General features: G+C 49.2%; 1 protein-coding gene across 1 annotated transcript in view; it reads left to right on the top strand.

Moving 5' to 3' along the window:
- Window positions 1-16,535, top strand: part of CDH5 (cadherin 5) — a 30,922-nt gene that overhangs the window by 10,101 nt on the left and 4,286 nt on the right. The window contains exons 2-10 of the mRNA XM_045533144.1: window positions 171-399; window positions 5,236-5,524; window positions 6,473-6,589; window positions 7,484-7,648; window positions 8,507-8,694; window positions 10,002-10,252; window positions 13,298-13,440; window positions 14,970-15,094; window positions 15,460-15,568. Coding sequence (XP_045389100.1) covers window positions 190-399; window positions 5,236-5,524; window positions 6,473-6,589; window positions 7,484-7,648; window positions 8,507-8,694; window positions 10,002-10,252; window positions 13,298-13,440; window positions 14,970-15,094; window positions 15,460-15,568 — 1,597 coding nt within the window. The 5' untranslated portion in view covers window positions 171-189. The remainder of the gene's footprint in view (window positions 1-170; window positions 400-5,235; window positions 5,525-6,472; window positions 6,590-7,483; window positions 7,649-8,506; window positions 8,695-10,001; window positions 10,253-13,297; window positions 13,441-14,969; window positions 15,095-15,459; window positions 15,569-16,535) is intronic.

Below are 16,535 nucleotides of genomic sequence, written 5' to 3'. Positions count from 1 at the left end.
TCAGGCTCAGAGCTAGTCAGGGGCAGGAACAGGGGCTGGTGCTGCTGTTGTCAGCAGGGAGTGGAGGATGAAGGAGCGAACAGAAGAAGGAAGCTCCGTGCTCCGTGGGAGCTGCTCGCGCCCTGGGCAGTGACCGCCATGCTCTGAGGGTGCCTCTCCTCTGTCCCCAGATCTGTCCCTCCTGGGAAGATGCAGAGGCTCATGATGCTGGTTGCCACCTCGGGCGCCTGCCTGGGCCTGCTGGCGGCAGCCGCGGCGGCAGCAGCAGGTGCCACCCCCACCCATCGGGACACCCCCAGCGTGCTGCACACCCACCGGCGCCAGAAGAGAGACTGGATCTGGAACCAGATGCACATCGATGAAGAGAAAAACACCTCACTGCCCCATTATGTGGGCAAGGTAAGGCTCGGCGCCCAGGGCAGGGGAAGCCACGGTGACAGCAGGTGGTGCCGATGGTGGGAGAGATGGCGATAGATACTGTGGCGGATGTAGGGGTGGAGATGATGGTTGTGAGGTCGTGGAGGCGACAGTGGTGGTGGTGTTGGTGGTGAGCTCATGGTGAACTCTATGGTTCATTTTCTCCCAGACGTTAGTCTGTGGACTAGATATCAGTTCAGGGCTTAGGGCAGAGCCAGCCAAGGCTGCCATGAAATCTTCCCATTTGAGAGATCAGAAAATGCCTGAGCCACCTTCGACAAAACTGTGCTAGTGACAAAGTGAATCATCCAGCCCACTGTTGTCAATCCCCGTCTAGGCCTCTGAACCTTCTCAAATATCCTGTTCTCTCAGACTACCCCTCCCTGGCTCCCTGTGACCCCACGTAGCTCCCCAAATTCCAGAACACCCATAATGAGATGCCTGACCCAAGCCTGCCAGAGTCTCTGACCCTCCCTTCCTCCTCCTTTAAAATGTGACCATCCAAGCCCATCCTCCTAGAGCTTGGAGCTCGTCTGAGTGACTACTAAATTGCCTCGCATGCCAAATTGTCACTGATGTCACAGCCATCCACTCTAATCCAAAGGACTGGTCCTGGTGGTGGAATTTCACACGCAATGAAAGGTAGATGGACTACGTATTTTTGAGAGTTTTCAATGAGGAAGAAAGTTTCTTTAGAGTGCATTAAAATTCCACCAAGTCAGCTTCTTGGAATCCAAACATCGGGTGCAAAGAAGAACAGGTCAATGTACTGGAGAAAGAGAGGTCAGGCCGAAGCACTGGACGGGGCACTGGAAGGACAACAGTGGCAGGCAAGGACAGGCACGGTCCCCACCCTCACGGCGATGGTGGTCCAGCACAGGGATCGGCAAACTACCCCTGCTCGCCCAATCTGGCCCATGGCCTCGTCTTCTTGTAAATAAAGTTTTATTGGAACACAGCCACCCTCATTCATTTTCAAATGGCCCATGGCTGCTTTCATGCTACAATGGCAGAGCTGAGTAGTGGTGACAAGAAGCATATGGCCACACAGCCAGAAGTATTTGCTATCTGGCCCCTTTCAGAAACAGTCTGCCCTCCCTGGTCTCAAGGGGCAGCATGTCAAGAAAACCCATAAATGGTGGTGATAGGGGTGCTCTCTGATCATAGAGGAACAGGCCAGAGAGGACCCTTTGATGGGAGGGCCCCGTCTGGCCATGGCACCAGAAATGCTCCAGCCACCCAGGGAAGGAGTGGGGCCAGCTGAGCGGTCTCCACTCAGAGTGCTGCCCACAGCCAGCTGACTGCGCCCCAAGAATGGCCTCTCAGAGGGGAACACCCTTCCCCAGGGTCACACAGGGAGACCAGGACAGAGCCCTAGGAGAACCCGGAGGTCTTGATTCCCAACACGAATGTGTCATAGGGGGAAATGTCGTCAACCCGCTTACGTCCTCCCCAGTGGGATACTTGTGCCATGAATCAGCCTCCGAAAGGAACAGCCGGACCCAGGGAAAGTCTCCAAGGTGAGTCAGAAGGGGCCACCTGCACAGTCGCAGCCCTGACAGGGTGACTTTCGAGAGGCTCGCTCGAGGGCCTCGGGCAGCAGCAAGAGCACTGGCCTGCCATCGTCTGCCAACAGCGTCCGCTTGGCACCTGGCATGGGGCCCAGGGACAGAGGAACCCCACGTGGTCCCCACCCTGGAAAGAAACAAGAAACACCCTGGCAGAGGCAAGAACAGGGTTCCAAGGATCACCCCCAGGCTCCCAAGAACGTAATCTCGGAGGAAAGGAAGTCTCTGTTTATCAAGGTCAAAGCCTGGGGCCTTTGTTTACAGACCTGGATGGACAATGGCAGCAGCCGGGAGCGGCCTCTGAATATACAAATACCGGTCATTAGTGATCTTAGAAAAGGAGTGGAAAAGGCTCCCCGAAACCCACAACCCCCGTCTAATCATAAGGAAAACATCAGACAAACGCCTCCAGAGGGGCATCCTACAAAACACCTGCCAGGTGGCCCTCCAAACTGTCAACGTCATCGAAAACAAGCAAATTCCAAGAAAATGCCACAGCCATGAGAGAAGCTTAAAGAAATGTGATGACTAAATGTCATGTGCTGTCCCTAGAAAAGGACAATAGGTAAAAACTAAGGAAAGCTGTATAAGCCACGGTTTTTAGTTCATAATAACGTGTCAATATTGGTCCATTGACTATAACAAACGTCCGACACTGATGTTAACCCCTGGACCCCTGCACTAGCTTCTCAACTTTTCTATAAATCTGAAACTGTTCTAAAAAATAAGGTCTACCTAAGAAAAATTGGAGAGAAGGAAAACAGAAACGTCTATGCACAGGAACTCACATACACAACTCCAATAAAGTAGGTGCAAACTAACTTGCTCCTCCCCACCTCCCGCCCTACTCTCGGGGGTCCTGACCCACCCAGAACCGAGTTTGAAGACTGCCATCTTATCCTAACCCTGGGCAACCCACACAGCGCCCCAGACTGTCCTTTCTCTTTGAGTCCCTGCTGTCCCCATAGGCCACAGGTTACAGAGCTGGGCACCACTTCTTGCCCCCTGGGCAGGTGTTCGTCATACATCCTGGATGCTGGCCCCTGGGACCTCCTCCTGAACCCCCCTGTCCCCTGTCCCCCCCTCCCTGCTCTGGGATGCTTCACCACTGCTCACTGCTGCCCACCCAGCCCTCCCTGTCCCCCTTCCTCACCTTCCAGGCTCTTCTCTACCCTCTGCCATCTGGCTTCTCACCCACCACCCCCGTGACTGCTCTCACTCAGGGCTCTGATGACTGCACTGCCGCTAAACCCCGGGCACACTTTCTGGACCTCAGGGATGTGGCCACACCTCTCTTGAATCTCCCTCTTCTCTCTTTGGACTCCAGGATTTCTCAGTTCTCTGGAGGAGTCCATCCTTTCCAAAGAGTCCCCATCAGATGCCTTCATGCGAGGCCTTTGCCCCATGTGACCTTTCAATGTTGCCCTTCCTCGGAGTCCTCAGAGATTCGAACCCAGGTCCTGAGAGCCAGAGGGCATCTGTGCTATGTCTCTGCTCCTAGCAGGGGCCTGGCATCTTGTAGGCACCACTTTATATTGTTAATTGAATTGGATTCTAGTCTTTGGATTCCAACCTTCTGAGAGAGTACCGTTTTACCTGCATGAAACACTATTATCTTATGCTCCTGATATTCTGTTTTAAAGATTCTATAAATGGGATGTTTAGCAATTTCTAACCTAATATTCTTTAACTTTAATAGTGAATCTATTATTAATACAAACTAGTGTTTATTGAAAGCCCTGTTCTCAAGATGCTTTACATAGATTATGTTCCAAAGCTAATTCCTTGGGACATTAACAGTACCTGTTACAAAGAAAAATAATTCAGTGGTCTAATAAGTGTGGAAAATCCTGAGTTAAATGAAACTCACTGGAGTTCTTTTCTGCCAGGACTGCACATTGTGTATCTCCAAGAGAACATTTTATGTGCTTATCCAAAACTAAACTGACCGAGACCTGTGGTGTACTGATAAACGTTTGACAACTGGCTCTGCTGGGGAAAAGGTCCTGATTTGTAGCATTTGCCAATTTCTGTGGTGTAAATACTCTCACTATGTCTTATTTCGAGCTGTCAATATGATGACACTGAAGGCTGAGTTGGGAGAAAATGTGCATGAACGCGTCATTATTTAATATTTCCATCACACAGATATTAATACAATAGACATAACTAACCTCAAGAACCTAGTAAAATAATTAGGAAGTGATGAATTCTGAGTATTTGTTACCTTTGTTTTTAATATGATTTATTTTACTGCAAGTTTATATCATTTAATTTTTAATAATGGCTGTATTTAACAATCAGCTCACAAAAGTTCCTGAAAATTCAAGTTGGCTCTCCAAAGCCACGCTGATACAAACCAGCCCCAGCACACCACTGACAGGGACCCTATATTTGTATGGAATGGCAAACGAAGCCAAGGTTTCCTGGAAATCATTTCCAAAAGTGCTGTTCTACTCATTAGAGCAACGCAACATCAGAAGCGATATTATTTCCATTTTACAAACAGGGTGACTACAACTCAGTGACTTCTCTGGGCAAAAATACCCCTTGCCTTCCAACGACACCAAGTATACTCTTGCTCTCAAAAAATGTTTTCTAAGCACATGCTATGTTCTGGCACCATTCTGGGCATACCTGGGCACTGCTAGGCAACTCACACCGATGTGTGTGTGCAGTGTTTGCAGTGACCTGGCTGAGGACAACTCACTGGCGATGAATCAGGGGTTCTTGTCAAAACCACAGTGTCGCATTTAGGACCCCTGGCCAGCACCGCACACACACATACACATGTGCACATACACACATGTATCCAAACATGCACACAGATGTATGCACACACATGCACATAGACATTCCTACACACATGCACACAGACATTCCTACACACGTGCACACGCATGCACACAGGCATTCCTACACACATGCACATAGACATTCCTACACACATGAACACTCATGTACACAGACATTCCTACACACATGCACATAGACATTCCTACACACATGCACATGCATGCACACAGGCATTCCTACACACATGCACACAGACATTCCTACACACATGCACATGCATGCACACAGGCATTCCTACATACATGCACACGGACATTCTTATACACATGCACACGCATGCACACAGACATTCCTACACCCATGCACACACATGCACGTGCACACTCGCGTGCACACACTCATGCACAGAGCCACCGCTGTTCACTGCCAGCTCACACGGCCTTTTCTTTCCTAGATCAAGTCGAGCGCGAATCGCAGGAACGCCAAGTACCTGCTCAAAGGAGAGTCTGTCGGCAAGGTCTTCCAGGTCAACGCGGAAACAGGCGACGTGTATGCCTTCGAGAGGCTGGACCGCGAGAAGATCTCCGAGTACCACCTCGTTGCCCTCATCGTAGACAAAGACACCGGCAGAAACCTGGAGGCTCCTTCCAACTTCACCATCAAAGTGCACGATGTGAACGACAACTGGCCTGTATTCATGCACCGGTTGTTTAACGCATCCGTGCCCGAGATGTCGGCTGTGGGTAAGCGTCCGATCTGTCCCTCCCCCTCCCCCGCCCCCATCCTTCCCGAATTCTCACCCTGGGGACACCTCTCACATCAGCTACCTCACTGCCTGGGGTCAGAATTCGGTGAGTTCAGGGCAGTGGTTATAATGCCCGTGTTGCCACTTTTTATGACTTGAAAGAAACTCTGGTCCCTAAAGACTAAGCTCTGACACGAGTCACAGACTGAGCTCTGATCCTAACCGCGGACGGAGCCCTGGCCATCAGAGACACTGTATCTCACTACTCTTTGGAACAAACCCCACCCACTGCCTCTGACCCTCAGGACTGGCACATCAAGAGTGCTGTCTCTGCACATGAAGAATGCCAAGCCCCGCCACTGAGGCGAGAGGAGTCATCTCTAGGGGCCGTGCAGGAATAGGGGTGGGGTACAGAGCCCTGGCCCCAAGGTGTGTCCCCAGAGGAAGTTACTCCTCTACTGCCTCAATCCTCCCCCCAGCCTCCAGAGGGCGCCAGAAAGGAGACCCCCCCACCCCTCCACCCCTCAGTCCAGGGTGTCCAGCTGGGGCCCTGGGACCAGACCTTCCCACTAAGTATGGGACCCTGGAGGTCAAGGAGACAGAAGACATGACACCACCACTTTGGGGTACCTTCCCATTCCTTTGTTCCCACCCTTCTAGAAGAGGGAGAGATAGCCCATTACTCTCCTCGGTTTCTCCCCCCAACCCAAACCCTCCGCTCCCCCATCGTAAACACACAAACCACCTGTTCTCTCTGCCCCCTTCGAGGTCGACCCGGCCGGGCCCCTGCCACTGCCAGCACTTTGTCCCCACACGCGCACCTCAGAAAACACAGCTGCCTTTTCTTCCTCAGGACCTGGGGGAGGTGGGGACAGAGCACAGCCTGGGGCACAGCGGGAGGGACCTTGCGGTCGCAAGGCAGCAACCCAAGCTCCTCTCTCCACAGGGACCTCAGTCATCCGTGTGACAGCAATGGATGCAGACGACCCCACTTTGGCAGACCACGCCTCTGTCATGTACCAGATCCTGAAGGGGGAAGAACATTTTGCCATCGATAATTCTGGTCTGTGTGACTAACCCCTCCTGGGCAGGCACTGACTTGGAGGGACGGGGAAAGTGGACATTCCAGGTGCACAGGGAAGCCCCGTCCGACAGGTGTCACCAACCACTGAACCACACTGTCCCATAGAGGTGGTCCATATCATGTGTAAGATGGCTGGCCAAGAGAGGAGGAAACATACAGGTGCCCAAGACACGGACTCAAGTCTTGGAAACAAAATCAGGATCTTGTTACCCAAGCAGTGACCAAGAGGCAGCAGAGAACACTGGTTAGCAGCTCTGGGCACAGGTTCACCCAGCTCTGCTACTCAGCCCCTCTGGAGACCCTGGACAAGTCGACTCATCTCTGTGAGCCTTAGTTTTCTTGTTTAGAAAAAGGGAACGTTTATATTCACTTGTATGATAGCTGTGAAGTTTGAATTAGACAATGTATGGACAGAGCATGGCCCATCATAATTGTTCCCTCAATGACTTAACCAAAAACTGTAAGGACTGAGTCTTGGGAGTAAGACAGAAGCCCAGGTGGTCAGGCCAGGCATGCTGTCTTTCAGAGGGGTGGCAAATACATAGCACGGAGACCACTACTACCATATAGTACACAAGGTAGACATCACTAATCCATCACAGCACTCTTCCACTCTGAGCCTGGATGTGGACTCATACGCTTTCTCAGCACGATGCTCCAGGTGGCTAGGACTAATACTGAACCAAACCGTTTGGCCTGCTTTGGCCTCGCAGTGCCGGCCATGGATGTGGTGGGTTGTAGACTCACGGTTCGCAGCCCTGGCTGCACAGTGGGATCAGCTCTGAAGTCAGGGTCTCTCCGGTTAGGGCCCAGGCATCAATATTTTCTACAAGCTCCCCCATAACATCACTCCTGCCGGGACTCTTTTTGCAGGACTCATTTTTACAACCACCAAAAACTTGGACCGAGAGGCGCAGGCCAGGTACGAGATCGTGGTGGAAGCACGAGATGCCCAGGGCCTCCGGGGGGACTCGGGCACGGCCACCGTGCTGGTCACTCTGCAGGACGTCAACGACAACTTCCCCATCTTCACCCAGAGTGAGCCCCTCCTCCAGGGCCCTGGGGGTGGTACTCCAGACTCAGTGACTTAGGGCTCTGGGGAAGGAGCCCCCAATCCCTTTACCTCTCCCCTGACCATAGTCCTTTGGGTGCCAGGAGAGGAGGCCCTGCTTCTGTCTCCATACCACATCCCCAAGGCCACCGTCCTGCCTCCTGCCACAGGCCAGAGGGAAATCACACTCCCTGCTGGGCGTCACCACCTTGCCCAGAGTCCCACTGTGACATAGGAACAGTTTCACCCAGACCTCATGGGCTCAGGGAAGTCCAGGCCTTGAGACTCAGGTCCCAGATGGAAAATCCCCATAAGCCAGTGAACGGGGAGACAGCAAAGTTCTATATCCACGGAGCCAGGGCTGGGGACTCCACCTACAAACTGATTCTTCTCCCAAAGGATGTCTGCTGAGAGCTTTTCCCATGCCCCAGGCGGGGCTGGAGGGGGAAGTCAGGTGGCTGTGCCCACCCTCCAGTGCTGATGCCCTAAGCAGTAGTTCAGCCTCCCCAGGGACAGGCCAGTTCTCCTGAAGTGGCCTCGCTGTGCATGGCATAAGTTCCCCGAAGGCAGGACTTGTCTGTCTTGTCAACTGATAGGGCCTCTAGCAAAGTGCCTGGCATACAGTGGGCGCTCAATAACCACTTGTTGGACGGATAGAGGGATGAGTGGATGGATGGACAGGTAGGCCAGAACCTCTTTGCCCTGGGACCCAGAATCCCAGGGGCATTAATATTGCTATCATTATCTTATCATGCCCATTTCCTGTATGTCAGGACAGCATAGGGGACAATTGTCTTGTCTGTCTCATTAACCCAGTGCCCTTTGGGGTGTCCTGTTTGCATCAGCCAAGTACACATTTGTTGTGCCGGAAGACATCCGTGTGGGCAGCGCCGTGGGCTCTCTGTTTGTGGAGGACCCAGACGAGCCCCAGAACCGCAAGACCAAGTACAGCATCGTGCAGGGCGAGTACAGGGACACGTTCACCATCGAAACGAACCCCACCCTCAACGAGGGCATCATTAAGCCCATGAAGGTTTGTAGGCTGCGGCTGCGACGTCAGGCACAGGGTTTGGGGCTCTCGGTATCGGGGGGTCCTGCCTGGTGGCTGCTCCTGGGCCAGAGGCCATCAAAGGAGGATGTTGTGGGTCAGCTCAGAGCTGCTCATGTGCTCACGGAGGCTGTGACTGACCCAGTGTCTTGCACTAAGTTATCCCGGAAGCTGACCTTGAGGATTTGAGTATAAATCGTGTATTTGGGAGGTGACCGCAGGAAGCCCAAGGAGCAATGACCCGTGAAAAGAAGGAAGTTAATACCAGGCTCATTAATGAGCAGGTATCACTGTGGGCAGGGAGAGGCCCTAATCCCACAGGGACATCTGGGGGACAGTGTGGAACACATTCAGAACTGCAGCTGCTGAGGGGGAGGGAGGCGGGGTGTTTATACCCCAACTCTCTGCGGGGTGTTGACCAATGGCCGCCCCTGGGGGCATGAACGCCCTGGCGCTCTCTGGCCTGCCCTGCGTCCCGGCCAGTAGAAAGCCGCGGGCATGAAGGAAACAATGAGTGCTGCCGGGACACAGACGGCCACCAACAGTGGCTGCTGCCTACAGTCAGAGAAGTCAGCCAGACGTGGCCTGGAAGAGGAGGGAGAGGTCCTGTCAGGGGCATAAAAATGCCTCCGGAATGGCCTTGCAGAGGACGGGGGGTTCTGAGTCCTTCTCTGGGCCAGCCCCGTGCTCAGAGACACCGAGGGGAGGCAGACTCAGCTTCCAGCGTCAGCAACGCTCTCTGAGCGGGGAAGACGGAGGCATAACCGGAAAGCACAGCCGAGCGCGACTGTTACACAACAGCGCCACACAGGGAACGATCACCTCTGTCAGGAGGGGCCTCTGAGAGCGCATCTGGGTACCTTCTGACTGGCTTCCTGAGGGATGAGTAGGAGTTTGCCGGGCAGGCAGGGCAGGAGAAGCATCTCGAGGAAAGGCACAAAGAAAAGGCATGTCCTCAAGGACCTGTGGGTAGAACCACTAGACTGTGATCCCCTTGAGAGCAGGACCGTGGATGATCCACCGAATGTCCCCCGTACTCGGAACAGGGCCAGACACAGAGCCAGAGGTGGGGGTGTGGCCAGAGGCTGCTGAGATGAAACAGGGAGCAGCTGAAGACAGACGTCAGGCCCAGCCACACTCTCGATGACCTTGGAAATATCACTTGTTCAGGCCGTGGGCCCCTCGTCTGTTACATGGGTGTCACCCGGGTACTACCTGCAGGGTTGCTGTGACAATCACACGCCACGTGCTTGGCCCAGGACAGGCGCTCACCATGCTTTCCCCTCACGCAGCCCCTGGACTACGAACGCATCCGGCAGTACAGCTTCACCATCGAGGCCACAGACCCCACCATCAACCTCAGATACCTGGGCGGCACCTCCAACAGGAACAAAGCGCGGGTCATCATCAACGTCACAGACGTGGACGAGCCCCCCGTCTTCCAGCGGCCCTTCTACCACTTCCAGCTGCAGGAGAACAAGAAGAAACAGCCCGTCGGCTCGGTGCTGGCCATGGACCCCGATGAGACGCGGCACAACATTGGGTAAGGGGGTGGCGCGTGTGTGGATGACGATGACAAGGACAGTCCTGGCATCGAGGTCCCTATGCCTGCTGGTTTGACACCAGGACTCAGAGAGGGAAACTGGCTCCTCCCAGCATTTACATGGGATGTGGCAGCGGCACAAGAAGCCGCAGCTCTTCCCCTAACCCGCTCGGCAGGCTGGGATCTTGTCCTCCTCAGGCTCCCCTGCCTACCCTGGTCCTGCCACCGGAGCTGCCTGTCCCCTGTTCCACCTTAAAGGCTTGTTCTTGGGACCACGTCTCCCATCTAGTGAGATCTGACAGTCAAGAGAGCAAGTAGTCAGGTGATACACCTGAAGCCCCTTCACTGAAAATGTTTTATTAATATTAAATGTGTCTTCCCCAAACCACAAAAGTAAGAATCGTTCATTTCACACAGTGAAACACCACCAAGATCTATCAAGAAAACATTGATAATCCCCACTCTCAGATAACCCGTGTTAGTGGCTTCATGTGTTCCTGTGACACCTTTCTTCATGCCCATCCAAATACATTTACAGTGGACTTATTGTGTGTTTTGTCTTCGGTGTTTGTTTTTAAATTTTTTTTTTTTTTGGATCATGCCATGCTCATTTCATCAATATTTGCTCTTCTCCCCTACCCTCTGGAACAACAGATATAGCTCTAATGCACACTTTGTAGAGCCACAAAATATTTGATAGTATGTATTCAATCCCATCTTATTTTATTCCAGATGGGTAGCCAATTCTGCCAGGACCATTTACCAAATAAGTCATCATTTCTCACTTTTGTTACATACTAAGTTCCTGAATCTATTTCTGAATTCTGTGTTCTATCGTTCTGTAGCAAAGCCATGCTGTTTTGTTGTACTAGCTTTACACTAAATCTTAGGTGTACGTAAAAGTCCCTCCCTTGCTGTTTATTTTATGTAATTTTTTATCCATTCTCAAACATTTTTCCTTTTATGAACTTTAATGTATTTTAATTTATTTTATCCAGTTTTTTAAAAATTAGAATTCTAATGAGAATGTGTTTATATATTCATTTGGGGCAAGTTAATGTTTCTATGGTATTAAGGACAAAATATGTCCTTCTGTTTGGTCTCATCTGGGACTACTGTTTTCATTGCCATTCTATTCAAAATAGTCTGTATGGCATAATTTTTGTTTCTTGGTCCAAGGGTTTAAGGGATTGACTTGATTTTTTCTTTTCATTTACAAGTAGTAGGATTTTTTTTGGTTTTGCATTAGCTTGTTTTTTCTTTTTTAATTAGAGAGTTAGACAGTACATTTTTTTCTTTCTTTTTTCACTTTGTGTTGTATTAGCTTGTTTTGTGATGTAATACAATTGTATTTGTGTCCATTTTTTCTTAGAATATCTAAGCTTTATGTATTTAAATTTTTCTATTCTGTTAACAAAGGTTTGTAACTATTTTAATATGACTTGTAACGTATACCCTATGAAATTACCCAATTTGTTCTGCTTAAACATTTTGCCTTCAATTCCATGTTCCTGATGTTGGATTTGTCGGCCCTGTTTTCGTGTTATTCATATTTGCATGATAAAAATTTTCCAACTTTTAGTTTTAACCCTTCCAGATCATTTGGCATTAAGTTGTCTCTTGAAAACAGAGTGTATTAATAGTTGGCTTTGCTTTTTAATCTAAACTTAAAAGCTTTGTGTTTAACCTATTTACATTTTTCATCAGAAATGATGCATCTGATCTTACTTCTTTTATGTTGTTTCACATTTCCCATTTCTCAAGCTTAATGTCTTTTTTCTTTTTCCCCCATCTTTGCTATATAGTCTATTTTTTTTCATTTTTTTTTCCTCCTAGGTATTTGGATAGAGTACATCCATTTTTGCTTCTACCAGTGAAATTTACTTCTATCTGTAAAATTTTAAATGTTTTCCTGGACCTACCTTTTCTAGTTAAAAATATTACACACACACACACACACACACACATACATATACACAAGCACACGCACACATACACCATTGCTTCCCTATGTATGATAAAGAAATCAATAGTTCCATTTTAATTTCTCCTGAACCAGGTTTTTACTTTATATTGAGACACTTAGTCACATGGAGTAAGTTTTCAAACATTTTTTTTCAAGACTCATCTTTGTGGGTGATATACTTTCTGAGCTCTTACGTTTCCAACTATCTTATTTCTTTGCCTTCCTATTTTAATAACACCTATATGTGTTCATATAACCCTCAGATTATAAAATCATCCCTTCAAAAATACTATCGGTGAGTTCTAGCATTTGATTTTGTGGGGCATCTGGGGCAAGTCTTATTGTTCTTTCTTCATAAGGAATTTATTTTTTCTATCTGGACTCTTTTCCATTTCTTCACATACCCTTGAAATTCACAAGTGTCATCAGGATATGCCTACGTATGTTCCCTTTTTAAAATGATGCCTCATATCAATGACGTCTTTTAAACTGTAGACTACGGCTTTTCTTCAGATCAGGAAAGTTTTCTCTTATTATATTTTCTGTTTTTCCTGTTCTATTTGTTCTGGAATTTTTTTCAGTAATAGCAACTATTATTCATATATATGTTTATATATTAAATATATATATTTATCTTTTCATAACTTTTTCCTGATTTCCAAAAGAACTTTTTAAAATTTTTACTTTGCAAATTTAATTTCCTTTCAATTAGTTATTTCTTCCAGCTCCTTTTGTATTTCTTCCTGGTTCTTGCCCAACTATCTTTTCATTAATCACAAAAACCAATCCCAGCTGTGGGATAATGTCACCTGCTCAGCTGACAGTGTTAATGAAGGTCTCAGGTACCACCTGCAGTCCAGGGATGGCAACATCGCTAAGATCAAAGACATTATCTCGCTCCCCTGAATCTTGCCGTGTAGGTCTGCTCGTTGCTCTGAGTGGTGGGGTGCAATGGGCAGTGAGGGGGCAGACGGAGAAGGAAGCAGGGAACAAATCCCCCAGGGCCTTGTCTGTCATGCTGGGGAGTTTGGACTCAGCAAAGAACAATGGAAAGCCATGAAACTCTCTCCTCTGGGCAGATACTCCGTCCGCAGGACCAGTGACAAAGGCCAATTCTTCCAAGTAACCAAACAGGGGGACATTTACAATGAGAAAGAACTGGACCGAGAAATCTACCCCTGGTATAACCTGACTGTGGAAGCCAAAGAACTGGATTCTAGTGGTGAGTGGCCCCATCTGCCAGGGGACCTGGGCTCTTTTCCTTTCCCCTCATCCTTTCCAAACAGGCGTAACCTGTCATTTGGCGTCTCTAGAGGTATTACAAGTACCTGCCGAAACCCCCCTTGCTGGGATGATACAGAGCTTCCAAGTCCAAGTGTAGTTCTTGAACCAGCAGCATCTACATCACAGGAGACCTTGTTGGGATCACAGAACCTCAAGCCTCACCCCAACACTGAATAAGAACGTCAGCACATGACAGTCTAAGAAGCCCTGTTATAAAACAGGCTGTGCAGGTGTGTCTGCAATGAGAATCACCTAAGGCACCTATTAAGCGCAGAGCTCTCAAACTCCTCCCTGGAGATTCTGGTTCAGTGAGCCAGAGATGACGCCAAGGAACATGCGTTTAACAAGTGCCGTGTGATTTTTATTATCCTGGATGTTTGGGAAATGCTAGGGGGTGCGGTTCTATGTACCAGTTAATGAGTTGAATTCAAATTCTGAAGCAGCTTCCAACTCTGAGACTGGCAGGTTCTCCAGAAACTGTATCTCTTGCCAGAGGGAAGGGCAAATGTTGGGATTTTGCATCCTTTATCTAGATGAGAACATCACAACCACCCTCCAGGAGAAGGATTAATATTCCCACTTTTCCCAGAAGCCCACCAGGGCCCAGAGAGGGGGTGACTTGGCCAGATCCCCCAGGTGCTACCCTGAAGGGCCCCTGCCCCCTGCAGGACCCACCCAGATTCAATTCCCCCAACTGCAATGGACTCCTGCTTGTTTCGCCAGATCAGCCTTTGCCCTTTTCTTCTCCTCCTAATCCCATTCATATAATTTTTAAATTTAAATTTTTTTAATATAGAAAATACAGAAAAAGAGAAGAAAATAATGCCCCCCCCATACCACCATGGAGCGACAATTACTGTTAGAACACTCATGTATTTTCTCTGGTCTTTTTTCTGTACATATTTTTATATAAATGAGATCATAATATTTGTATAAAATATCATATCCTGTGTTTTTACTTAACCTTATTCCAGAACCATTTTCTCATGGTACTAATATTTTTTTAATTATATTTTTAAAATGTAATTTACAGGGGCATTGTGAATGGCCACATTCCATTCTTTTCTAGTGGCCTAATTTATTAACCCAATCTCACTAGGTCATTTACCTTTTTAATCCTTTTCTAATTAATTAATTTTATGTATTTAATTACATAAATCACATTTATTTATCTAAATTAATTTAGCTACTTGATTAAATTATTGGTTTGGAGGATTAGATTGGATTAAATTTTTTAGTGCTCTTAGGTTGTTTACCTTTTTGATTCTTACAAGTAAGTAATAGTTCATAAATCTGCTTATGTATGAAGATTTGCCCCAGAACACCATCGATGGCCTCTCTTCTATAGCCTCTTCCAGCAAACGTGGCCTCCAGGCAGCCCTCCTGGACTACATATCCACACACTTCCCACCCCCTGGGGCCAGCATCAGCTAAACCCATTGTGGTGACAAGTCCTCTTCCTTGCAGGGATCCCCACAGGCAAAGAATCCATCGTGCAAGTCCACATTGAAGTTCTAGATGAGAATGACAATGCCCCTGAGTTTGCCCAGCCCTATGAGCCCAAAGTGTGTGAGAACGCCGCCCAGGGCAAGGTGAGTCTGACTCAGGTGGGAGGGTGAGGCAGCGCCACCCTGGGGTGGATGAGGGGCAGAACCACCCACCCACAGCCAGCTGGAGTTCCACTGAGCTTAATGTAACCTGTAACAGCCAGAGGAGGATAAGTAACATTATCCCCATTTTGCAGATGGAGAAACTGAGGCTTGGAGAAAATATCTGGAGCATAGATTAGCAGTGGGGGGTGGGGAGCGGGAATAGAAAGAGTGGCTTTATGAAGACCTCAATAGGTTAGTGTTGCAGGTGACAGGCAGCCATGGTCACATCTAAACCTAAAGTCTCCATCACTGAACCTCAGGCCACCCCAACACCCACTGACCTTCCCCCATCTTCCACATTCCAGCTGGTCCTGCAGATCTCCGCAATCGACAAGGACATAACGCCACAAAACGTGAAGTTCAAATTTGCCCTGACCACTGAGGACAGCAACTTCACCCTCACGGATAATCACGGTGCGCAGCAAAGCAGTCAGTTGGCTCTTAGAAGAGTCAGGGGGGAGGTTGTTTGAGTCTGGAAGCACCAGGGTCAAGGACCAAGCCAACAAATCGGGGCCCCCGCTGGGATTTTCAAATTGCAGGATACTTCATACAACTCTGGCCACCTGCACTGTAGTCTTGACCAAATTGCCAAGTGCACATGGCCTGCCGCTCCCCCATAAATGCTCAGGTCAGCGAGGAGTACAGAACAGACTTAGGGGTGCTGGCAGTCAGCTCGGTTCACGAACTAGCCAAGGGCTCCCTTCCCACACTGGGGTCTCCGTGCCCCAGCAAAACTGCAAACTGCTTTATGGGGTGGAATTTTGAGGTCACTCCCAAAGAGTCAAAACTGGAAATATGACATCCTAAATCCCAAGGACACTGTGAGCTTTGCTTTAATTCATCTGCAATGACTACTGACCACTGGGTACGCCCCAAGATGTCATCAGTGGGGCTTCTGACGAGTATGTGCTGACTGGGGTGATGATGCCGAGTTAATTTCATTCCAGCCCAAAGTAGGCGAGCTTCCATGGCCTCTGCAACTTCCGCAGAAAAATAGAGAAAATTCCCCTTGGGTCTAAAAGAGAGTGACCCTTCACCCAGCACGGGGTGGCATCCCTGCCTGTCTCTGATTGGCAAGACTGCAGTTGAGGAAGAGCCCTGTGTTGAAGCTGCCGCTTTGCCACCTTTGAGGAAGGCTGGGAGTTAGGTCCCTGAGAGTGGGGGGCAGACCCAGGGGATCAGCCACAGACCTGTCCTTTAGGAGTGTCCTGTGGGATGGGGAAGGTGGCCCTGATGTGTTGACAGTCGATGACAGACCGTTCAACATCCAGCTGTCTTTAGGAGCAAATAATGTGGTAAAATTACATCTCCCCATGCCCAGTGTCCCCCGCAGTCCCACCTCAGAGCAGGGGTCTGCAGTGGGGTGGGAACGCTCAGGGCC

This window comes from Lemur catta, chromosome 20 (genome assembly GCF_020740605.2).
Source record: "Lemur catta isolate mLemCat1 chromosome 20, mLemCat1.pri, whole genome shotgun sequence".
Taxonomy (NCBI): domain Eukaryota; kingdom Metazoa; phylum Chordata; class Mammalia; order Primates; family Lemuridae; genus Lemur; species Lemur catta.
This window is presented reverse-complemented; position numbering and strand designations above follow the sequence as displayed.